Here is a 22,988-nt window from a genome sequence, read left to right as displayed (position 1 = left end):
CAACTTATGTAATCCAACTCCGCGACCGCCTCATAGACCGACTTGATCTATAACTTGCCGTGTTATCAGAAATGTTTGACAGTGCACACACTGGACTGGTTGAACGTTGAGAACTAGAAACTGTGGTGATCACCTGACTAGACACACGCACTGTGGTTGACCACACTTTTGATTGTCATACATAACTTATCTGCTATTTCTGCCCTATGCTCGAATGGTAAGATACAATTTACAAAGTAGAAAGCTATATCCGTGAGCCGTATACAACACATTTAAACCAAGAATGGGATTGCCCTGCTGCCGTATGTGAAATATTCAGGAGATGTCGACACGCGGATCTAACCCAGTCAAGTGCATCAGTGTCTTCAAAGATGTGTCGGGGAACCGCGGGACAATGCGGCAGGGAAATTTCTCCGGATGACTGAAAAAACAACAGATCAGCAGACTAGTTACTCTCGGGGATAAATGAGATTATGCAAACATGACGAGACCTGTAGAGAACTTTGGAATGACTGGGATGTCCATGCCGTGTTCATCAAGAGCCTTGTGAGCTGAGAATATGGCGAGAAAGCTCGTCATCGCGATCCAGAGTGACGCATCCGCGACATATCGTCCCATACTGACCAGTGGTTTTTAACATAGCCAAGAAGTTGCATGAATGTATGCTCACCAGATCCGGCGACCAAAGCCAAAGCCTAATTGCATCCTGTCACTAGTGAGGGACCCATCTTCATGAAGAAATCTTTCCGGCTTGAATTCATCAGGACTGGGGTACTTCTTTTCATCGTGTGTAAGTGCCCTAAAAGTTTGATCATTTCGAGACGTTCAGTATCAAGGAAGCAAGAACTTTCCATGCATTTGTAAATAAAACAACCCCTGACAAACCAGGTCGTCAGCAACCATCGGTCATCCAGTATGCTACATTCACAAACCTTTAGGGATGAAGTAGCCTTTGTAAATGTCACTGGTCGTTGTTGCGCCTGGGATGCCTGAACATATTATCAGAGGGAGGGAAACAAAGGGCAACAGTGAAACGGACCAAACGGAAAGACGGGCTGCCACCTGAGTATTTCACGCAAAACAGCGTCAATGTAAGGCAACGCTGGTCTGTCATTGAAATGGGGGAGTCTATCTTTGCCGACAATTTCATCAATCTCTGCTTGGGCTTTGGCTTGTACCTCTGGATTGAGCACCATAGCAAGAATGAACACGCGTAATGTGGCAGTAGTCTAGGCCGAGGGTAAGATTATCACCACGGTACATGCAGATCAGGGCGTTACACACCGTTTCAGATGCCCCTAAAGACACAAACAACAATAAGCATCGAGGGGACAAAGTTCTGTAGCTTGGGGTACCTGCAAATATTACAGAAGCAGCCTCCTTGACTGCAGTTGTAATGACGGGATCATTTAAATGCCTCATCCTGTTCAAAGTATCAGCCACGAAGCAAGGGACCATGATGCCGGCAGACTATGTACGGTCCGTCAGTTCATTGTACCTCTATGGGCGTCATGATTCACCATTCTCTCTTTGACAATTTGAAAGGGTATCTCCGTCATATCATGGGCTGCCTTGAGACACTCCAGTGATGCTCGCTTGAATGTGGCACCAGGAAACCAACTGGGTAGCTTCAGAACTAAAATGACCGTTAAGATTTAATGGCAGGTCACCATTGCATGTGCGAACATACGGAAAGGGAATGTTTCGAGTAGCACAGTAACACCTGGCGTCAAGGCTGCGAGTAGCCGGTCTGCAAATTTTTCCAAGATGGGGACCATGGGATCATCCTGGGCCTTTGTTTCGTAACCATATACTGAAGACAGTACAAAGGAAACGGTAAACCTGATAAAAATCAGCTTCAACAAGGACCAGAACAAACGGTTGCACCAACATCTCAAAATGTCTTGAATATTCACTAGGGTCCTGTAGAATACTAAACAACATTTTGCGGGCGCAACGCATTTGTATAGCGTGATAAGTGGGTGCTTCAGCTTGACGAAATGCCTGATGACAGATTCGTCGGTGAAGGCGCCACCTGCTGGATTTCAGACACTAGTCAACACAACAGAGAACAGTCCATTACCTGTCTCCATATGGCATAAGCCCTATGTTGGAGTCTGCACCGAAGCTGACAACATCTTCGTCGTCACTGTGTAGTAGCACTTCAACATGCTGACTTACTGTTCGTAAACAATGGACTGGGGTTTATCCGAATATATGGTGGGACGCCCTTCAAAGAGGTCTTTCGCAACCTCCTCAGAGTTAATCACAACCACAGGCTTGTTGAGGAGCCGAGCATACACGAGGTCGCCTGTAGAAAACATGAGTCTATCAAGAACAAACCCTCGTCACGATGTGCTTACCATATGTGGACCTCCAGGCATTGAAGGTCTGCCAAGGCCGAGCGACATCAAGACTCAGAACATTCCCCAGTATTGGGAGAGATGTAGGACCAGGTGGAAGTGGAGGACCCGATTGCTTGTCCCGATATTTTCGGTAACAGCTGAAGATAGCCAGCACCAAAGCCGATGTGGCCAAGTAAAGTCTGGATCCATCGTCGAGCATGGTAAGATGTGTTTCTATGATTTTCAAAGGACGTTGGTCGAATTGTACTAGAATATATAGTACTGATCTGAGAATGAATTATGACCCACGACGGAGCGATAGGAGAATCTTACTATCATTCAGATCTTACTCGGTTCCTCAGAATAACAAAGTTCAAATGTTCCTGAGAACCAACTCCGCACACCCTCCGTGACGGCATTCAAAAGACCCAGACTCTACAACATGTTTGCTTCAGCTTAGTGTAGTGGCCACCGCCGAGCGGTTAATAATGTGTGTCGGTGAAACTAGAGAAATAGGTAATGATGGGGAGAACGAGGATGGAGAGGCCGACAATAAGCGCCTTGGGGATCTGGTGCTGGACCTTGCTTGAAGTGCTGGCAGTGGGCAGGAAGAAAAGAGATGACAGTGTTCATGAGCACAAGAGTTGGAAATTTCTGAACTTTAAGGATGGTGCACGAACGACAAGTTCAATGAGTAGAACAATTAATGACGACCGTCGTTCTTGTACGTGTCAGTATCAGTGAATTCTGGGGTATGACATGGAGTTCCGGATCATACCTGAGGCCTGAATTTCGAGTGTGATTTTGGTTGCGAGTCAAATTTCGAATGGAATTGACTTCAAACCGTTAGTGAATAAACACTACTGTCATTTTTGTCAGACTAGCAATGCATCGTATGAGCGACTAGTGGAGCAGCAAAATAATTTCCGTTGGCATAAGCACCAAACAAGTACAAACGCGCTCCGACGCGACCTAATAAGTAAAGTTGGTATCATATTTCAAAGGAACCTGAACAATCAAGATGGCACCTACGCCTGCAAAGAAAAAGTCTAACGATAGCATGATGCAGAAAAGCCTCATGAACTTTTTTGCGAAACCCGGCCTGTCAAGTTCAGTTGCAGCAGGAAAGATTCAGAACGCGACCAGCGCGACGCCAGCGCGAGAAAGCTCCACTTTACCAGGGACTCAAACTTCCTCTGGGTCGACAAAGACTTCCTCGGCTGCTAAAACAAAACCAAAATTTACCCCCAAGACACCAGACTCAAGACCATCTTCCGATATCGATATCGATGCAGAAAGCGGCATGGAGACTCCACCGACCTCGGACCCCATTCCTATAGATGTCGACATGTTATCAGATGATGAGGACGCGTCGGTCAAGAAGAGTGCTAATGTGAGCGTTCTAAAATTACTTTCAAAGTGTTGTGCGACTTTTTCTGACAGTTCAACTTCCCTTGCCGTACAGACGCGCCTAACGAAGCGCAAGCTTATTCTAGCCGACTCCGATGAGGAGGACGAGGCTCTCTTAGGGAAGAGCACGACACAAGCTACATACCGCACCTCATCCCTCGAATGTCATGACAAGTCCTCTCCTTCACGCGGACACGCGAAGAAACCGCGTATCGCGCCTACACCCTCGGTTCCCACTTCCGATGAGGAAGACGACGAGAACGCAGACGTGCGCTCGCAATTCTCATCGCGCTTGACCAAGTTCCGCAAGTCGCCTGGTAAATGTGAGTAGCTGCATGTACAACCACAGATTTATCTGAACATGAACAGCATCTAAGAAAAAATCGAGAGCTTCCGATGACGACGACTTTATTGTCCCTGACTCTGATTCAGAACCTGAGCGTTCATCATCACGCGCCTCTTCGCGTTCAAAGTCGTTTAAGTCTGCCGCCTCGGACGACCAGTCTGGTGAGGAGTCAGATGTCCCCACAAAGAAATACGCGAAGTCAAAGCGTCCGTCCCCGAAGAATTCTGGGAAAGCTGGCGGTGATAAAGGAAGCGTGAGTGGACTGGGAGGAAACGCTGCGTTTTTGACGAAGGCAGAGCGGCGCACACAAGAGAAGAAGACTGAGAAAAAAGCTACTGAGGATCCGTTTTCATTTTTAGTTGATGTGCGAGATGTGAGTCGTCCTAATAGTTTCGTTTCAAGGAGATACATCACCGTGTTTCTCAATGCCTCACTCATTTTTTTGGGGGTGGAAGCATTTTCGAACGCATAAATACACGGAAAACTCTTCCATTTTTCCTTCGATTGCATGGATACATGCGACTTCATCTTCGTCTTCTCTTCTCCAGTGCCATCCAGTAGTTTCATATTGCTAATACAGTCCACAGAAAGATGGTGTTCGCCCTGGCGAGCCTGGATATGACCCGCGCACGCTGTACATCCCGAAGAAATCATGGACAGACTTTACGCCTTTTGAAACACAGGTGCGGCTGTTCTTTTGCTTTTATTTTGACGCTTTTGCGATGTTTTTACACAGTTTTGGGAGGTACGTGGGGATGTAATGATTTATGGAGGTGTCCTTGACCCTCGTTATGTCTACAGATCAAGCAGGATCACTTCGACACTGTATGTGTTAGTCCAGTTACATTTGAATCGTGCTAACGTGTGTATTTCCCACTAGGTTTTGTTTTTCCAGAAAGGGTGTGTTCCCCGTTCGTTCCCTTCATACTGATGTTCATGGCCATTCCGCTTGTAGAAAATTCCTAGAGGTGAGCTAGAGGCATTGTAATGTTCAAACCTGTGTGCTCACTCACACCTAGCTCTATGAAGATGATGCACGGATCGGGCACCGGGAGTTTGACTTGAAACTCACTCAGCGCGTGAAGATGTCCATGGTGGGTTCCGCTGCCTCGTTTCCCTTTGGACCACTGATGCACGACTTGTTAGGTTGGTGTACCTGAAATGAGCTTCAACTTTTGGGCTGCGTGAGTCCATTCCTCACAGTTGTGATCGATTGCTCATTAAGTCCTGCACGCTAGTAAATTCCTCGGAAAGGGTATGTATATGTTGATATTCTCCGCACTACCAGGTTGAGCGCAAAATTTGGATACAGGATATAAAGTCGGCCGTGTGGATCAAGCAGAGACGGCACTTGGTGCTGAGATGCGCCTTGCAAAGGACAAGGGTAAGAAGGGTGCTGGCGGAAAAGATAAAGAGAAGATCGTCCGTAGAGAGCTCAACAAAGTATACACAAACGGCACGCTTGTGGACGAAGACCTCCTCACAGATGAGCAAGCGGGGCATTGTATTTCCTTGCGCGAGTCTGCAGACGGGAAGGATGGCATGAGCAGCTTCGGAGTCTGCGTCCTGGATAGTGCCACAAGCCAGTTTAGCCTAAGTGCATTTGAGGATGATGTATGCACAACGAAGTTGGAGACGATGATGAGGCAGCTGCGGCCAAAGGAAGTGATCTTCACCAAGGTCGGTCTGATCGTCTTTACGTTATTCAACTTTCCAGAATGATTATATCTGTTGTGATAGGGGAATCTTTCTGTGCAAACGACGCGTCTACTGAAGTCCATCCTCCCCGGATCTTGTTTGTGGACCAGTCTCCGGGACGTCGAAGGATTTACTTACCCGCAGACGATCAACGAACTGAATAGTATGTTTTCTGAGGCTAATACTGGAGGGGAAGATACGATGGATGAGGACGCCGAGTTATCGAGCGCTGTCCCACAGAGTATTCGGGACATGGCGAGTTACCGTGCCGCGATGGAGGCTCTAGGCGCGCTGATGTGGTGAGTATCCGATGTCCCAAGGATAATGCAGAACATGAATGCTAGGTCTAAAAATAGGTATCTCCGTCAGCTGAACATCGACAAGGACCTGCTTACGATGCGGAACTTTGATGTCTATGATCCAATGAAGAGAGGAACCAATGTTGTGCTAGATGGGCAGACGCTTGCCCACGTTGAGGTGGGTGTCATTCCGTCATTCATTGCTCTTCCCGCCAGGCAGTGATTGATGTGATGGTGCAGGTTCTACTCAATAATGAAGGTACAGAAGATGGATCGTTGCATAAACTCCTGGGGAGATGCATCACGCCGTTTGGTGGGCTTTGCGTTTCCATTTCTTCAAGAAGGTATTGAATCGCCATGCAGGTAAACGACTGTTTAGGATCTGGCTGTGCGTTCCTTTGCGGGAAGTTAAAGATATTAATGCACGGTACGGCATTCCTTAAGGTTAAAGAGATTGTGATAGTACTGATACAATCTTCCGCAGCTTGAATGCTGTGGAGGACCTCATCTCACACGCAACTTTTGAGCAAGAATTTACCGAACTCGCAAAAGGACTCCCCGATCTGGAGCGGATCATTTCCAGGATTCACGCAAATAACTGCAAGGTTAAAGATTTTGTCAAAGTGCTGGCGGTACGTATCTTCCCGTGCAAAATAATTTTGTATCGTGGGCGCATCAGATCCATGGATCGAGATGTGGACCGCGTTTGATGCGTGGGTATCTGGCCTTCTGAACCACCCTGCTTGATATATCATTCTCAAGATCTGTGCAATCTCTGATGTTAACTCCCTTTCGCCTCCTAGGCCTTCAAGAAGCTTAGCCGCGGCCTTGCGAAGCTCGCCGACAGCTCTGAGTCATTCGATTCGAAGACGATCCTCGGACTTTTGAGATCAGCACCAGATCTGACTCCCAATCTGAAGAATGTAGAATCGCGGTTTACTAAGGATAAAGGTATGTAATGCCTTGTCTTTCATAGATCACTCTTATTGTTCGTTCCTTGCTACTAATAATAATATTTTAGAAACGGATGAGCTGCTCCCTGTTGCAGGCAAGGATGAGGTGTATGATGAAGTTATGTGTGAAATTGAGGAGCTTGAGAAGACGCTAGACGCGCAACTCAAGAAGTTTGAGAAAAAGCTTGGGTAGGTTCTTACTTCTCGAGAAGGCGGTTTGCGCTGATAAGTTTGATATAGGCGCAATCTTACGTGGTGGCACAGCGCTCAGGGGAACAAAGTCAGGATTCGCTTTTGTCGTAATAACTGATATTCATTGTTATATCTTCTGGTAGGAGATCTATCTTGTCCAGACGAAGGCGAACGAGAAAGAAGTCCCTAATGACTGGGTCAAAAGCAGCGGTACCAAGGTGGGTAAATCAGGATGCGCCATGAGAACATGGCTTACTGTTATACGTCAGGCAGCTACCCGTTGGATCGTGCCTTCCCTTCAACCGACAATCCGAAGTCTCAAGGAAGCACGCGAGAACCGCTCAGCGGCGGTAAAGTCCTTCAGAGGACGTCTGTATGCCGAATTCGATACCGACCGGGGCACATGGCTCCGCGCCGTACGTGTCCTTGCCGAACTTGACTGCCTCTTCAGCCTCGCGAAGGCATCTGTCGCGATGGGCGAACCAAGCTGTCGGCCTGAGTTCGTGGAAGGCGATGCTGCCTTTATTGAGTTTGAAGAGCTGAGACATCCAACACTAGCGAGCTTGCGGGAGGGCTTCGTTGCGAATGATGTCAAATTGGGCGGCGATCTCGGTAGGATTGCGCTGTTGACAGGTCCGAACATGGGGTTAGTCAGAATCATCTTTTTGGTATGCGATTACTTACATCGTATGATGCGTAGTGGAAAATCCACAGTGGGTGGTTACACAGCCCCAGTGATTTGTTTTCATTGTTTTTCTTAGGTCATGCGCATGACAGCCACAGGTGTCATCATGGCGCAGTTGGGCATGCTCGTTCCCGCCAAGTCAGCTCGGTGAGCATTTGTTGTTACCTTTTTAACAAGATGCATTCACTGACGCCAATACAGACTCTGTCCTATAGATGCTATTCTCACGCGGATGGGCGCTTATGATAACATGTTTTCCCATTCAAGCACGTTCAAAGTTGAACTAGATGAGTGGTGAGTGATGTCCCTAACTTGGCATCTCAGTTACAAACGAGGAGTAGTTGCAAGATCTTGCGGGATGCTACACCTAAATCGTTGGTAATCCTCGATGGTATGCTATCTTCCCTTTTTTAAACGGATTTCCGGCTGACCCACATTCGAGAATTGGGAAGAGGTACCTCTACTTATGTAAGAGACGACGCCCCTTTCTTCGCGACTCACTATTGATGGTTCTTTATTCAGGACGGTATGGCAATCGCTGGAGTATGTCTCACTTGCATATCATGGGTTTTCTGATTATGACCTTGTACGACATCAGGCTGTCCTCCATGAAATCGCCACCCGCACCCTTCCGCTAGCATTCTTTGCAACACATTATGGTTCACTCACCGATGATTTTGCCTATCATCCAAACATCAGGAACATGCACATGTCTACCATGCTTGACGACGAAAAACACGAGGCAAGTAAGCTGTATACCGTGGGTTGCTGGTTGATTAACATTTCTGCAGCTTGTCTTTCTGTACAAGTTGGTTGATGGTGTTGCATCTTCGTCCTTTGGCACACATGTAGCCAAGCTCGCAGGCGTACCCGAGGAGGTGATCAAACGCGCCGAAGTCGTTTCTCAGGATTTCGCGAAACAATTCAAAGCCAAGGTTGACGACCGAAAGAAAAAATCGCTGGCATCCAAGCTACCTTTGGTCGCTCAAGCAGACTTTACTTATCTTTTATCTCTTGCCATGGGTAATTTGAAGCTGCCAGACGATCCGTTCAAGCAACGAGAACTGCTCAATGGACTGAAGCAGGCCGTGCGTTCGTATGTCAGTGTGTAGTTTGCGTTGTTCATTGTTTTCGATATTTGCTTTCTTTATGCCCCCACCACTCAATAGCATACACTGCTCGTACATTACTTGACACCCAGCATTTCACTTACCGACACTGTCATTTCTCGTTATGCATTCACTGTAACGGACATCGCTACATGCATAATATAAATCAATTTTTCGGTGCATCGTAAGCCCGCCGGCTTAAGTACTAAAGTACTAAAGTTCCCATAGTCTACATAATTGCTGTCCAAGCTTTCAGTATCACTGCCTTTGGTGTGACGGTTAAGTGGACAACAGTCTTGACAACATGGAAGAGTGGCAGTGCCGGACACTTTGACTTGGATGTTTACCAACACGGTACAGCCGAACATCGTTTCTCTATTCTCTTCTACGAGTAGCGAACCTCTTTCCCTGTTTTCACAGCAGACAGATGAGTCTCTCGCCGCAGATTCGTTCATCCATTTTCTCAATGATGCGTCCTCACTACCACCTCCGTCACCACCTGCTGTTCTCTGCTCGATGCCGGCACTCGATGACCGTGATGAACCAAATATTGGATATGGCCTGCATCAGACTGTCCTTCATATCCAGTCCCCAACTCTCCGGATGACTTTCATCCGGTCTCCACCTATTACAGATCCCGGTGACAGAGATTTGGGCTTAAAGCATAAATGGCTTCATTTGCAAGTCCGAAACGTGGGCAGGGAGTGGTCTTTCGACATAGGTATCGTTGACAAGTCGGGGAGGCGCGGTGTAGTTCGCTGTTCAACATTTCAGGTGCATGACGTTTATGATTTCCCCTGTTCTTCAGAATCAATCTTCGATGCAGACCATAGTGTAATATGCCCATCTACTGACTTCTTCTTATCAGAAGGAACCCAAACTTGCAATGTCTCCTGTTCCGAATGCGCAACCTGTCCTTCATCTGCCTCTTTCATTTCCACAGCCCTCGTCTCGTCCCTTGACAGCTTGGTCCACAATTACGCTTAACCTTCCGTCCTTGATACCCCACTTTAGCACACTCGCTGGCATGAATCAACTCGATGACGGCGAAGGCGGCCGTCATGACATCAATCGTCCAGTAACACTTTCAGCGATAAATACCCCCGTCCCTAGTGGGACATATTCACACCTGTCGTACATCAAGATTTATGCGACATGTCGTTTACGAAGAATATGGTTAAGTGATCTTCTCCCAGACTCCCAAGTGCCATGGGAATTTGAACTGTATGGGACTTAGATGGATTATGTGGTTACGCAGTCATCTGTTAGATTGCGCGATGATGTGGTGAGCCCAACGTGAGACGGGTATCCGAGTCCAGTGATGATAACGCGTTTCCTAGATATATGCTTTATTGTGACCATCCCTGTGTTAATCACAAAGCGTTGTATAACTGGTGTTCTTGTTCTGCACCGATGATCATCATTCTCGATTGTACTGGAATGAGCACAATGACAACACAATGGCCTGCATCTGATGACATGAATCAAGAAAAAAATCAAGCGTCAGTTAGACTGATTCAGGGTACTTGTCGGTTACGGATCTACTCGGTCCGGTCCACCCGTGGCACAAGGTGCTGTTGTTGTGATAGATAGCCCATCTGTTGTGCTCGTATCGCGTGCGATGACACTGTGCATTGACATCGATCAACTTGAATGTCTCATCACTTTGGTAACAAATTTATTGTTGTGCGAGTCACCAGTAATTGTGCCTCGCAGTCATCTTTTAATAGCCCCTGCAGCTGTGCTGCCAGGTGTCTCTGACGCCATGATACAGGATACCGCTGGTGAGCCCCGCTAACCTGGCCCCATCCCGCGATTGCATTCACATAGGCGTCTCAGAGGCAGCAAGATATAGATCTGCACGTGGCTTAAAACGATGTGACGACATATCAAACGCGTTTCAATAATTTGAGTTCCCCGACAGAAGCCTGTAGGTTAAGATCCTGGCTCCTGGTGAGCTCAGTCTTCCCGCGTATGTAAAAAAGGACTCGCCCACGAATGAGGTATACAACACCTGTCTTTAACCAAAACGAGATGCGTGCGTCGCATTCATTATTCTGTACGTTTGTCCTTGCGTAACAGAGCTGTGGCAAGAACGTGGCGGGCTAGGATGTTCATGCATCATGGATGACCCTGAGGTAAACCTCCGGATTCAAGTCTGATATCGGACAAGGTTCTTGAAGTTATGACTAACAAGTATTGAACTCAATGTCGCTGAGTTTGAATTTCAAACTTTCCGACACGCAGCAACACCAGAAGGTCAGAACAAACCATGGCGGATGGCACTGGCATCGGAAATTAAAGGTGTGCACTGGAAATAATGGATGGGGGCCAGATTACGGAACGAAGCAGAGTGCAATACGGCACACTGAAGCTTAATATCACTCCACAGGTAACAAATCTGATTCCCGTTGGCATTGAATGTTGAGTAATGACAGATGTCTCAGTTAAAATTGTAGGAAAGGAAGGTTCGCCTGCTCACCACATCGCGGCATTAATGCTACTTTCTTACCACTCACAGGTTAATAGTACCCTCCTTGGGATCACCTGTTTCTACCAGCGCTGTTCCTAGCCAAATCGAAAGATGAGATTGATCTGAGCAACAAGAAAGGTATGTACAATGCAACCCGTGATATGTAATCTGATATTTCAGTGGTTGAACTGGGCTAGTTGTGCTCTCTCGTTAGCCGCTTCAAGTTGCCCGATGACAGATCTCCTAACGAGGTTATCCTCATGGATAATGTTCAGCGGAGGGAACCGATTTTATTTTATTCCGATATGTCACGTCCACTGTGTAAGCTACAAATGGAAACGAGACACAGTGGCACAACTCCTGTCAGTAAATTGATAACGCAGCCCTGATCTATCACTAATCCCGCTGTTTGTCAGTTGTCTCTCTCGGCTGTCCATCTGCCAGTGGCAGGCAGCCATGACGTTGTCGTCCTATCAAACCTGTTGCACTCCGACGGTTCTCACCCCGTCCTAGTCACGACACTAGCGTCAAGTCCGCCGATGGGCCCGGGTGCACATCCCTGCGTGGAAGTACACTTCCTGACATTGGAAGCGGGGATTGACTGGGTGGAGTGCACGGAGGCCTCAGATGACCCACAGAAGCACGTTTAGAAAGGCACGCTGAAAGGGAGTGGGCTAGTCATTTGTCTCCTCTTCTATTAGCTAGTACGTTCTCTCGACATTGACGGGGCGTGCCCCTGCAGCTGATGGAATTTATCTAAAGACGGGACAATGACTTGGAGTCCTTTTGCATGTGATCATTTCCGTAATTTGAATATAATATTTTATTTTACTAGTGGACAAGTGTGAATCTACATGCAAGTAATTTACGTGAATGAAGATGTACTCTGATCAAGAAATTACTGAATTCCGCTACCACATGTTGCGTAATGACCTCCCTGTGCTTTATTTGCGTTTTAGCTTCAATATACTTAATCTTCTTCTGCTCCTGACCATGTGTTTGCGGGGAGCCATCGCGCCCACAATCCTAACATCGCGTCACTTCGTTAAAATTAAAAACTTATTTCAACTCAGTGACCCCTCCGAGACTGAGATATTGCGAACCCGAAATCATTCCCGCTCTTCAATCAATAGTTTATGATGAACAATATCGTACAGTGGACAACCGCTGTAGCCTCATTGGTATGATGGTATGTAGTATAAGCCGCCAGTATATTAATCAAGGAAGCTGGGGCTGGTAAGCCAAACAACAAAAAGGGAATAGAAGATCGAATGCACGAAGAGTAAACGAACAGACCCAAACTTGATAAAGCGTAGGTGAATTAAGTGAATTAACACAGTGAACACCTGTTTATCTCCCCCTTATCAGCGATTGCTCGGTAGCCCAAGAATGATGACGCGAATCAAGGCGAGTCCGGGTAGCCTCCACCCGACATGAGTCATGTCATTGTCGCATGTCAAATGCATTGCGCAAAATGTAGTGCCAACAGTCGAGGTGGCCGCGTGGACCATGTGGCACCCTTGTTGGGAGATCATGGCACCTTCAGTCCTCCGTTATTCTCACCACCTACGGGGGATGATACCACGGCAGTGACTGACGCGACAGTAGCTCCGTTTGACGCAGTGGACTCAGTTAGCAATAGTGCAGCTTTTGGAATGGTGGCAAGTAATGGTGGGGGACTTGAGACACCTGTGGACGATCCAGAGTTGATGGATACATTCCAAGAGTACCGGTGATGGAAACTTTTCTTCTTCCGCACACTCGCTGAATAAGCGGCTCGCATCGCTTGTGTAGCATCGCTAGTATTGCTTGCGAGACTTGATGACGAACTACGTGGAGCAGGGGCGTAAGACGAGCATACGGATGGCACGGGGGATGCAGGGGGTGAAAGGGATGGGAATACCACTAGGGGATCGACGTGAACATCAGAACCAAAATCCGATGATGATGAGGAATCTGAGGGCGGATATGTAGAATGCCACTCGCCGCAGGTAAGAGGCTCGTCAGCTGTAAGAACGAATGCGGGGAGAGTGAGGGGAAAGGAAGTGATAAAATCGTTAGGAGGACGAAGGGATGGTGTGACTACAGGAGGGCATGGAGAATCTTCTGCAGATGAGGAGGACAGAACTTCTTCGCGGGCCACCCACATGGCTAAATTTGCAGTGCACTGACAAGCGAATATCTCCATTTCTGGAACAGTAGACATATTAGGCGCGTGAAAGGGCAGCAACAAAACGCAAAATACCAGGAACAGCTTGTGCAACAAGGTCCATGAGTGGCTTGGCGTATGAACCAATAAAAAATATCTGTCCTCGGACTTGGTCTAATGGGCATTCGGAAGGCGTGACGGATGGCGGTAAACTCCAGCGCTTCTCTAGTGATGCTTGATAGGTCCACTCAGCCATCAAGGCATTTGCCCAGTAATGCGAGACACCAGGCGGCCGACTCTACACCGCATGCAAGTTAGAATTATATAGAATATATATGAAGAAAAAAACGAACAGGATTGCTAATGTCAGCACACTTAATTATTGCCTGGCAAAGCAGTAATCGGCGCCGATCCAAAGAATATTCTCTACCATCCACAAGTGATTGAAAATCTCTGATGAATTGATAGTGGACACTCATGTCCGTAGCCAGTACGATACCAGCAAGCATTTTCCGAAAACCGCTGTCTGGTCGATCCAAGAGTTTCCCAAGGCCATGGTGCCGCATTGCTTGTATGAGGAGGGCACAGTGCATCTGTTCAAGAGCTGATTTGTTGTCATACACGTCGGATAACGGCGCCTTGGCATTTTTCTGCAGATGGATGTCAGGTGGTATTTTTTTGCAAGATGCTGTGCAGATCAATCATACCATGAACATATTTGTCAATCCGGGATGACCCACATCATGGCCAATGGCAACAATGTACAGAGCAAAAAGACACGTGTTGTTGAGATCGAATGCGAGACGTCGTTCCTTCCCGAGCTTGTTTGGTCTCCATGTGCAGTTGTCATTATCCAACAATATAGACACTGGAGGTACGACACCTGCTGCACACAGGAAGGCCTGGGAGGCCTGCATCACATCTACAGCATGCTGAAAATTATGATAACTATTATGTCCACAGTATAGGGGCTGCAGATGTTTCAAGAACACGGAGATATCATCTGTCGGAGTGATAAGAGACGTCGTCACATGGAGATAAAATGATGCTGACCGAGGGAGACGCCTATATCCTCTCGCATATGCTCAATTCGGAACAGACTTTCAAACAAAATTTGCGCGCAGAATAGGACTTCCTCCTCAGGTAGGTTCTGCGGCTCGAAATGCCAACTATCGAGAGATTTGATTAGGTGGGCTCGCGTATGGGCAGGTATCACGATTGGAGAGCTGATGAAGGGATCGGTTAAGAGATTCAAGTGTGACAGAGAAAGACATTACATGTCATGTACATGATGGCTGACGGTAGTCTGGGTGTGGTTGTACATATCGCTAAGTAGTTCGGCATAGCTATTATCAAACACTAGTAAGAACCTCGCCGATCAAAAAGATACGAGATTATGGCTTACCGAGTTTCTCCTTGCTCATCTTCTTCCCATCCACCCCACCCATGACCCAAGCCTTGGTTTTCGAGTGCAAGCGCCAAACCGCCGACGTCGACGCTCCTTCGACGTCCATGAGAGTATTCTTCGTTATCAAGCATGAACCAGCTGAACTTGATGGCGATGGCGGAAAATAAGGAGCAGATATGAAGTACTTAAAGAGGTTGCAAGTGATATATGTTGCTGACAAGACTACCTACCAATAGCTCGGATTGCTTCGCTCGCGTGGTCGTGGTTGTTTTGACAGATCTCGTGGCCATCGGCTCTCGTGGCTCTCGCGTGGCGGTTTTTTTAATTCTCCGCCGAATTCTCGGTCCGATTGCCCGAACATGCCCTTTTCTGCCCTCGAGTCCTTGTTCAAGGAAAAACTATAAGCCCCTCTTTCGTTCCAACCGCTTTACCGCATCTGACCTTATAGCACATTTTTTCCATCTGCAAGGACTTGTTCCCATAATGGGAACAACACCTGGTAGAGACACGTTGACAAAGACTCCTCGGAGTTCGTGATACAAGAGAGGGAACACGCCCAGCACTCTGACTTTAGGGTAATCCCTGACATCGATCTCAAAAGAATGCCTGCTTCTCAAGAAGCAACCAGCATGAAGAAGAACTGCGCCCGCGCTCGATACTGGGCTAGAGGGTATTGAGGTGTGGGGAAAAAATTATGTGCGCGTCTACAACTAAACAGTTGCTTTATTAACAGTCCACGCCTGCGACTTTCAGTCCTTTTTGTCGGCATGTCAGGCGACAATTTGACCATTACTTGCGAAAAGTTAGTCAGTGAGACATTTACGGCAATTCGTTAAAAACGCAAGATAACCGATGACGGGGGAACTGCTGAGTGCTCAGTATTCCCGTTACCTTTAGGAAAATCTGCGACTTGAATATCCAACTGATCGTCCATATTGCCCGATGACCGCGTCGGTGCTAGAAATAAATATCCTCTTTCAACCTTGGTCTCGTCACTTTTTGATCAACTGTAACTCATGTTTTGACTCACCCTTGTCCAGATTCCAGCAAAATATCATCACCCTTTTTATTGCTCACAAATTGCCACCGAGGTATGTCTCTTCATTCGTTTCACGAATAGCTTTTTTGTTGAACGACCTTAGGCGACCTTGAGGCTCCTTGTGCCCCCTTTTTTGAATGGCATATATCAGCTGTAAGCAACTCCGTTGGTAATGATTGCGATCCTCTTGGCTGGCCTAGACTCTATCATCGCCCGTTGTATTAACGGCTACCTGCCTGTAACAGCAGATCGTATCTTTATTATCGTGAGTGTTTCGAGGCACTGAATCACCAGCAATCGGGCGCATGTCATTGACATCTATGGGCCGCTAGTTCTACGCCACTGTTCACACGACATGACGAACTGGCTGACTTCGCGTAAAGATCGTGCTGATAGTTAGGCATGCAAGGTAACTTGTTGAGTTGCCGAAGCTTATCGGGGAGTGAGTGCAACGCCCAACGTCCTTGTCCTCTCTGGCCTCGTCGCAAGTCCTCGAATCTGTGGGGTGGGTAGATACCCTCCCCAGATTGCAGTTTAGCTTGTCTGTAACTGACTTCACTCTATTTAGGTGTGCCTCCGTACCTTTAAGAAGCGTTGCGACATCCCATCTTTTCTCCCTGAACTTCTGGCTTTCTGTGCCTTCCATGTCATTCTTGAAATCACGGAGTGCGTGTTGTGTTCAATTTCAGTGGCACCCCAGATCTTCATGGGCTTCGATGAGGATGTATGACCCGTCAAACAGTCTTCGAACGCACACCATCAAACTATCGCAGGTGTCTAGAATTCAACGCAGCGGCAAGCGGCGATACCGCTCCATCGAAGCTTGACAGAAGATCGCTGAATAATTCGGCCCCAGACGCTCGGTACACAACTCTGAAGACTCACCGCAATCACTTTCAACAACGAATTAGTCCAAGCTTACGCCCCACGTTGCAGAACACGCCGGCTTCGCAACTTTGGACCCTTGACGGGTGTCAATCTTATTTGTTGTCCCCGTGGGGCGTAGCCCTATGTCAGCGGTCAGTTCATGTTGTATTGTATCATGTGCTACATAGCTTAACAATAACCAATGTTCGTGGGAGTGTTATGATGTCCGTTGGGCCTTAGGTCGACCGGTCAGAAGTTTTTTAAAAAACGAGGGTTCAACATTAGTCGTTCTCTAAATCATTGCGGCCGCATCGACCGATCTACCCCAGGTTCTAGATGAGTGCACCGCCTTGAAACGCGTTGATGCTTCCGAGTCAATGTTTGTGTGAATAAGTAGTCAGGGATACATAGTTACATAGTAAGTCCGTGTGCTTCTCCGCTGTTATGATTGGCGCTGGGATCGTTCCTTTTCTGAAAATGCAGTATGAGCTTGAGCTTGAAGCCTAATGGTCGTTCTCACGAGCGCGTGGTGCCGTACACACACGGACAAACGGACTTGACGACAGACGGCGACATGAACAACACGACATGCATACATTACGATACGCAATGCAGATATTTATAATTTCAATTTTATGAATGAAAATTAATTTTACACCACCTCATTGTCTGGGCTCTATGATGCATTTGCGCGACCCTTTTTGTCTTCTTCATAGATCAGGGTTCGCCACACGGCGAGAGGATCGGTTTTGAGTCGTGAAGCGAACTAGCCATGCTGGTGGCGGAGATACTGCTAGTATGATCGAAAAAAGTGACGTGAAGCATGTCAAACACACTCCGAGCTCGGGTGGTACCAATTGAATTACGGTGGGACAAGATGAACAATAATTGTGTATCATATCATAGGTATCGTATGATTTTGCAGAGTATATTACATGCGTTCCAACCTGCCAGAAATTTGATTTGAAGTTCTGTCCGTGAGCGAAGAACGACCCAAGACAATAAGGATGATCAAGAACAAGAAAAATGCGACAGTGTAAAGTAAACGACGTGAGGAGCAAAGTAAAACAAGCTGGGATCAACCACTCTGGCAACCTTTAGATGGGATAGATCGGCCATCGACAAAGTGCGTCAAGGCTGCGACAGTGATTGAAAATGTTTGAGCGCTTCGGCGCTTTGATTAATCGTGATGGTAATGCAACTTTATATCATGAATGGTGCCTGTAGATTGGCAGGAATGGACCAACGTCGCGCCATGGACGAGAGTGACGGAAGGTTATCCGTTGAAGAACCGCAGCTGCCAGAGCCATGGAGTGTATATGTGCCAGAATACTGCAAGCAATTAGTAAACGATGGTTTGGTATCAGCTGGAAGCGTACCTCTGATGCTGACATATCCAGGGGCGTTTTACGTGATGAAGCAGAAGAGAGTGAAGGGGAGTGAGGATATGACCTAAGCGATGGCAAAGTGTAGGAATGATCGTTGGTAGCCCAGCTGTTATGTGAGGGGTATGAGAGGTCAGAGTCGTCACCCTCCGCCCACCTCGTGTTTTCATCTGGGCCAGGTTCTGGGACCTCTACGAGAGTCTGAAGATGGGAAGGATGTTGTTCGTCGAGTTCCTCATCAGAGTCACGGTATCCAACGTCGAGTTGAAACTCGAAAACCTGAGGTTCTTCGTCCAATGGACCTGCATCCTCGCCCATCCAGGTGCTCATTGCCTGACCACCACCCTCGTGCATTGAGAATGGATTTAGGCGAAACACGCCCATCATTTTGCGCATTGCCTTGCTTGCTTGAGTTGCGCGCAAGGGTACTTCTGTTGGGGGAGCCAATGAGGCACTGTCCTGTGCAGCTGGGACAGAGGTAGCGAATTCCATGACAAAGCAATCGGCGCTTGAAACTTCATCTTGTTCGAGCTTCACGGGAGGAGACCTAGATGATGAAGCTCTAGAAGACGCACGTGCGGAGGGAGATGTGCTGATGACTGTGGGTGGTATGGAATGGGATGGAGTACTTCTATCATCCATTGTGTAGAGAGTTGAACCCCATGAAGAAGAATCGTCGAATTTGAAAGAAGAAGCTGCTGATGGAGAGCGGTGTTGGATTGCTTGGCGTTCAAAGGATGATCCGGATGAAGATGGAGATTGTAAATGACGTTGGGATGGTTCGGTGTAAACTGATTGTGGATAGGGAGTGTGACCGGAACCGGGATGGCGGAGATTGAGACCGTATGATGGTGAGGGAGAGGAAGAAGGTAGGACATCATTTGACCAATTATTGAGCAAGTTCACGTTCCATGTAGTAGAAGAATTTGAGGAATAATCTGGAGGGATTTCGTTTTGTGATCTGGACTGATAGTTCCAGTGAGGAGGAGGTAAATCATGTAACTGGTAAGACTGCCTGTCCGAGTGTTGAAAACGTCTGTCTGTGAGGATTGGATAATGATCCAACGACATGAGAGGGAAGTTGGGTGTTTTGAAGAGAGAGAGAGTGAGGAAGTTGGGTGGGGTATAAGAATGAAGTTTGAAAGAAGAGGGAGGAATGAGATCACATTTGACATCAAGAACGGAGGAGCGTATGCAGGGCGCCCAGATCTAAAATCTGGATCGAACTCGTTGCAGAGGCACGACCGAATGGAAGTATCTTGTGTGAAAACTGTCAATACATTCTGGGCAACAAGCCCTCGCCGTGACGGAATTTCATGTATATATAAAATACAAAAATTTATAATTTATATAGACCGGAATCTTACCAATTGAATCATATTCCCGGCAGTAGCGGTCTAATACGCCTGAATTCTCCGTTCGTTGCAGAAAGTAGTCCTCCTCACCGTCAAGTCGGTATCCATAATAGGAAGTGTTCGTCTTGGGATCCGCATAGGACGAGCGTCTAAACTAAAATTGCCTATTTGGTAAGACTTCTCCGGTCTCCGATGTTTACCGTATCCGGTTAATACTCCTATAGACGCCCAATCTTGTCGAAACACATAAAATCATCAACGTCTTGTGCCCTTTACGTACCCGCCTGCCAGAAAGATCTGCGTTCAAATTTCGGATCGAGTTCCGTAACCGAGAGGCACAGGTTACTATCAGACAATCAACGGAGTGTTAATGTTTCGTGATACCGATACGGTTCAGCGACACTCACCGCAGATCATCTTTTGAACCAAACCCCTTCAGCAACGACATCCGTTGATCTTCGTAACCCAATTTAGTTTATTTTATCACATCGTTCGTTATCTTCGATCTTGGCTCTTTAACTGTCATCTGATAACTTCTCATAAACTTTTTCTCGAATCATCATTAGACCCGGTCATTAACCCAAACCCCTCAACCAATCATGTAAAGATCTGCCATGCATTAGCCACATGCCTTAATCTACTCCAGTCGTGCCACTTCACGTTCGTCAGTACTCCCGCCTTACCCTCCCGTGATCCGCCGCCATCACACCGGTTCCCTCCATCGGCCTACCAACTACCGGTACGACCTCTCTCTCCATGTGGCACTGAGAGCTTCAGGGTTGTGGTTTCCAAAGCTGCAGCGGGCTGTCCATCGATCACCCTTGACCTAGTCGCGACAGTAAACCGATCCGTTTGCTTCGCGCCGTGTATTCACGTGTTGACCGTTTACCCGCGGATATCATCCTCTCCCATGTGGCGGTCCATCCTCGATACTTTATCTCCATACTCTATCTCCCGGACACACCGAAAATGTAAACAAGACAGTCAAATTCTATTCCGTGGAGCACGACATATATCGGATATTATCATATGGTTCGACTGCCGTAATCTTTGGTTCCTACGCCGATCACGATCCTCTTGATAATCTCAATTTGGTCCTTTCATTACCTCCACCATCGTCCCTATCTAAGTAAATCTGTACTCTATCCCCACCCGCCTTATTCGGCGCGAAGGTACCTGAAAGTCGGCGGCGATGCTCTCCATTCCTTCAAAATGATCAGCATTCTCCACTTTAAGCATCCTCGAGGCCCCCGCGGACAACACAACTGTGTGTAAGCATGACTCACTGGTCGATGGCGTTCCTCCCCAGATTGATATCTCTCTCCTTGTTTCGTAACCTCCGGGGGAGTTTCAGGAGCCATCACAACAGCTGTGGGTACCTGATGCCATTCAGATCCGCGGAAAACATCTAGGGACAACTCTGCTGACTCAGTCATACTTTGTCTTACGAAAATATTCATTACATGGGAAGCTGTTACACAAACGTGTCTGCCTCTCGTCACGGCGAATACATGCTCGATACATTGTGCTCCAAGACGTTAGCTGCTCTCCCACCATTTGTTCCGCATACGGATCATGCATGACTGCCACACGAGACTCCAATTATTCATTAACTTCCGAAGCGCCGTTCACTGCGTCATGAACCCAGCTTGGAATTTCAACCGGATCGAGAGCAGCCACGCTTCTGTTGTCTAGCGTGATGGCTTGGCAGGTGGCAGTCCGCTTTCAGCGTATAACAGTCCGAAAGAGCAGGGAACGTTGTGTGATTTGTGTTCAACGTTGTGAGTAAGGAAGCCTCCTGTGAATAGGAGGAGGAGGTGTGAATTTCTCGCGTCCTCGTCATGGCGAGACTGTAAGATGCTGTGTACAAGCGGACTGGGCAAGGTCTCGTTCTTGAGTCTGGATACCGCCCCAGTAGGCGTCAGTTTGAGTCCAAGTTCGAGGCATTGCAAATATTAATGTTGTATATCTGACGCTGGCATTCACTCCGAGGTCGTCGCGGCGCAAGGTTGGGTCTCGGGGCGCTCGCTATGCAAGTGGACCGCTCATCTTTAACGCGTTGACTTGCGCAATGCCCGTGAGCTGACGGTCATCCTGTGGTTACGTATCAGCGTCTGAGCAAGGACCCGTTCCCGAGCCTTAAAACCGCATCTATAGGCGTCAGTTTAAATTGGAGTTCGAGGCGTTGCAAATATTAGCGTTGACGCTGGCGTTCATTCCGAGATCGTCGCGGGTTGGGCCTCGGGGCGCTCGCTATGCAAGTGATCTTTGACGCGTTGACGTGCGCAATGCCCGTAAGCCGACGGGCATCTTGTGGTTACGTATCAGCATCTGAGCAAGGACCCGTTCCCGAGCCTTAAGACCGCATCTATACGCGTCAGTCTAAGTTGGAGTTCGAGGCATTGCAGATATGAGTGTTGACGCTGGCGTTCATTCCGAGATCGTCGCGGCGCAAAATATATTGAGCCTCGGGTCACTGGTTGTGCAATTGGCGAGTTCATTTCTAACGCGTTGACACGCCGTTACTCTTGAAAGTTTGCTTTTTTTTGGCCTCGAATAGAGCTTGGCAACCAAGGTGATGACTGACTGAGTCGACATCCGTCGCGGTCACGTGATGAAAACGGTCAAACTTTAATTTTGGATTTCACGATGAGAGATTCAACATATAAGTCGAGTACTCAGGCTACTCGTGGATATCAAAGATCAAAGATCGGCATCCGCGGATCACGATGAACAAACGGATTGAACGTTGCAGCGCACAAGTACAGTTATCGTCCGGATATACACTCTTTTCCGATATCGCTGCTTAGCCTTCAATCCTGTTTCTAGTCAGCTTAGGCTAGACTCCGCTGCTAGAGGATCGTACTCACATCACGGGTGCCGTGCAGGTGCGTTTGTACAGCTATGCTGATCTAGCTGTTGGAATCTGGATGCACATGATGCGGCGATAATGCCAGTGATTTCGTCCTAGGTCATCACGCGAATACGTTTGTACAGCTGAGCTGTTTTAGCTGCTGGGTGCATATGGGATAACGCTTTATTCCAAGAAAAATTCGCTGTAACCTTGCGATGTCACCGGGACATAGTACTGTCCTGTTACGGCATTGAAAAATGTCTCAACGCAAGTTGGCAACGCGTCTGGCATTTAAACCATATTTGAATCCTTCAACATTCCATTGTATAGCGTGACTCGAACACCAGCATGTGGTCCCTGTTTAAATGAAGAAAGGAGACTTAGCCTAGGCTGTGGTGACCACGAGGTCGTCTCATTTTGA

General features: G+C 47.6%; 5 protein-coding genes across 5 annotated transcripts; 2 read left to right on the top strand and 3 right to left on the bottom strand.

Annotated features, from left to right (window-relative positions):
- Nucleotides 1-157: 157 nt before the first annotated feature.
- Nucleotides 158-2,701, bottom strand: HD556DRAFT_1336383 (cytochrome P450). The gene is made up of 14 exons (XM_041301907.1): nt 2,364-2,701; nt 2,182-2,311; nt 2,084-2,128; nt 1,892-2,035; nt 1,691-1,842; nt 1,521-1,636; nt 1,356-1,470; nt 1,285-1,298; nt 1,040-1,229; nt 933-989; nt 853-876; nt 671-800; nt 482-619; nt 158-421 (listed from the first exon to the last, which is right to left on the bottom strand). The coding sequence occupies exons 1-14, from the start codon at nt 2,563-2,565 to the stop codon at nt 316-318; spliced, it is 1,563 nt and encodes a 520-aa protein (XP_041165460.1). The 5' UTR covers nt 2,566-2,701; the 3' UTR covers nt 158-315.
- A 652-nt stretch (nt 2,702-3,353) lies between these two features.
- Nucleotides 3,354-9,225, top strand: HD556DRAFT_1336358 (DNA mismatch repair protein Msh6). The gene is made up of 30 exons (XM_041301906.1): nt 3,354-3,738; nt 3,811-4,078; nt 4,125-4,474; nt 4,689-4,784; nt 4,838-4,846; nt 4,903-4,926; nt 4,982-5,001; nt 5,057-5,069; nt 5,121-5,195; nt 5,248-5,285; nt 5,340-5,356; nt 5,414-5,781; nt 5,842-6,098; nt 6,156-6,276; nt 6,339-6,411; nt 6,462-6,525; nt 6,583-6,730; nt 6,902-7,049; nt 7,120-7,240; nt 7,292-7,331; nt 7,387-7,461; nt 7,513-7,889; nt 7,944-7,956; nt 8,005-8,075; nt 8,130-8,222; nt 8,270-8,319; nt 8,371-8,396; nt 8,451-8,471; nt 8,527-8,670; nt 8,720-9,225. The coding sequence occupies exons 1-30, from the start codon at nt 3,367-3,369 to the stop codon at nt 9,038-9,040; spliced, it is 3,813 nt and encodes a 1,270-aa protein (XP_041165459.1). The 5' UTR covers nt 3,354-3,366; the 3' UTR covers nt 9,041-9,225.
- Nucleotides 9,226-9,376: 151 nt separating this feature from the next.
- Nucleotides 9,377-10,274, top strand: HD556DRAFT_1429824 (uncharacterized protein; the record flags this gene model as incomplete). The annotated part of the gene is made up of 2 exons (XM_041304853.1): nt 9,377-9,811; nt 9,906-10,274. 2 exons carry the CDS (start codon nt 9,377-9,379, stop codon nt 10,272-10,274), a joined length of 804 nt encoding a protein of 267 aa, XP_041165458.1.
- A 2,767-nt stretch (nt 10,275-13,041) lies between these two features.
- On the bottom strand, nt 13,042-15,198 carry HD556DRAFT_1228413 (uncharacterized protein; the record flags this gene model as incomplete). Its single annotated transcript, XM_041297221.1, has 7 exons — nt 13,042-13,692; nt 13,742-13,957; nt 14,013-14,309; nt 14,367-14,662; nt 14,713-14,885; nt 14,937-15,005; nt 15,065-15,198. 7 exons carry the CDS (start codon nt 15,196-15,198, stop codon nt 13,042-13,044), a joined length of 1,836 nt encoding a protein of 611 aa, XP_041165457.1.
- A 2,599-nt stretch (nt 15,199-17,797) lies between these two features.
- Nucleotides 17,798-19,843, bottom strand: HD556DRAFT_1336293 (uncharacterized protein). The gene is made up of 2 exons (XM_041301905.1): nt 18,353-19,843; nt 17,798-18,305 (listed from the first exon to the last, which is right to left on the bottom strand). Exons 1-2 carry the CDS (start codon nt 19,427-19,429, stop codon nt 18,177-18,179), a joined length of 1,206 nt encoding a protein of 401 aa, XP_041165456.1. The 5' UTR covers nt 19,430-19,843; the 3' UTR covers nt 17,798-18,176.
- Between the last annotated feature and the right edge of the window lie 3,145 nt (nt 19,844-22,988).

Source organism: Suillus plorans (genome assembly GCF_016647745.1).
Source record: "Suillus plorans strain S12 chromosome Unknown HD556scaffold_6, whole genome shotgun sequence".
Lineage (NCBI taxonomy): Eukaryota > Fungi > Basidiomycota > Agaricomycetes > Boletales > Suillaceae > Suillus > Suillus plorans.
This window is presented reverse-complemented; position numbering and strand designations above follow the sequence as displayed.

Bases quoted from the DNA above. Each gene is read 5' to 3' on its own strand.
- HD556DRAFT_1336383 (XM_041301907.1), bottom strand. From the start codon at position 2,565: ATGCTCGACGATGGATCCAGACTTTACTTGGCCACATCGGCTTTGGTG. The intron at 1,637-1,690 runs GTATGTTCGCAC...CGGTCATTTTAG, and splicing joins ACTCGAAACATTCCCTTTCC to TTCTGAAGCTACCCAGTTGG. The intron at 1,471-1,520 runs GTGAATCATGAC...GACCGTACATAG, and splicing joins AAATTGTCAAAGAGAGAATG to TCTGCCGGCATCATGGTCCC.
- HD556DRAFT_1336358 (XM_041301906.1), top strand. From the start codon at position 3,367: ATGGCACCTACGCCTGCAAAGAAAAAGTCTAACGATAGCATGATGCAG. The intron at 6,412-6,461 runs GTGGGCTTTGCG...ATCGCCATGCAG, and splicing joins GAGATGCATCACGCCGTTTG to GTAAACGACTGTTTAGGATC. The intron at 8,472-8,526 runs GTATGTCTCACT...GTACGACATCAG, and splicing joins ACGGTATGGCAATCGCTGGA to GCTGTCCTCCATGAAATCGC.
- HD556DRAFT_1336293 (XM_041301905.1), bottom strand. From the start codon at position 19,429: ATGTCGTTGGATCATTATCCAATCCTCACAGACAGACGTTTTCAACAC. The intron at 18,306-18,352 runs GTACGCTTCCAG...AATTGCTTGCAG, and splicing joins TGGATATGTCAGCATCAGAG to TATTCTGGCACATATACACT.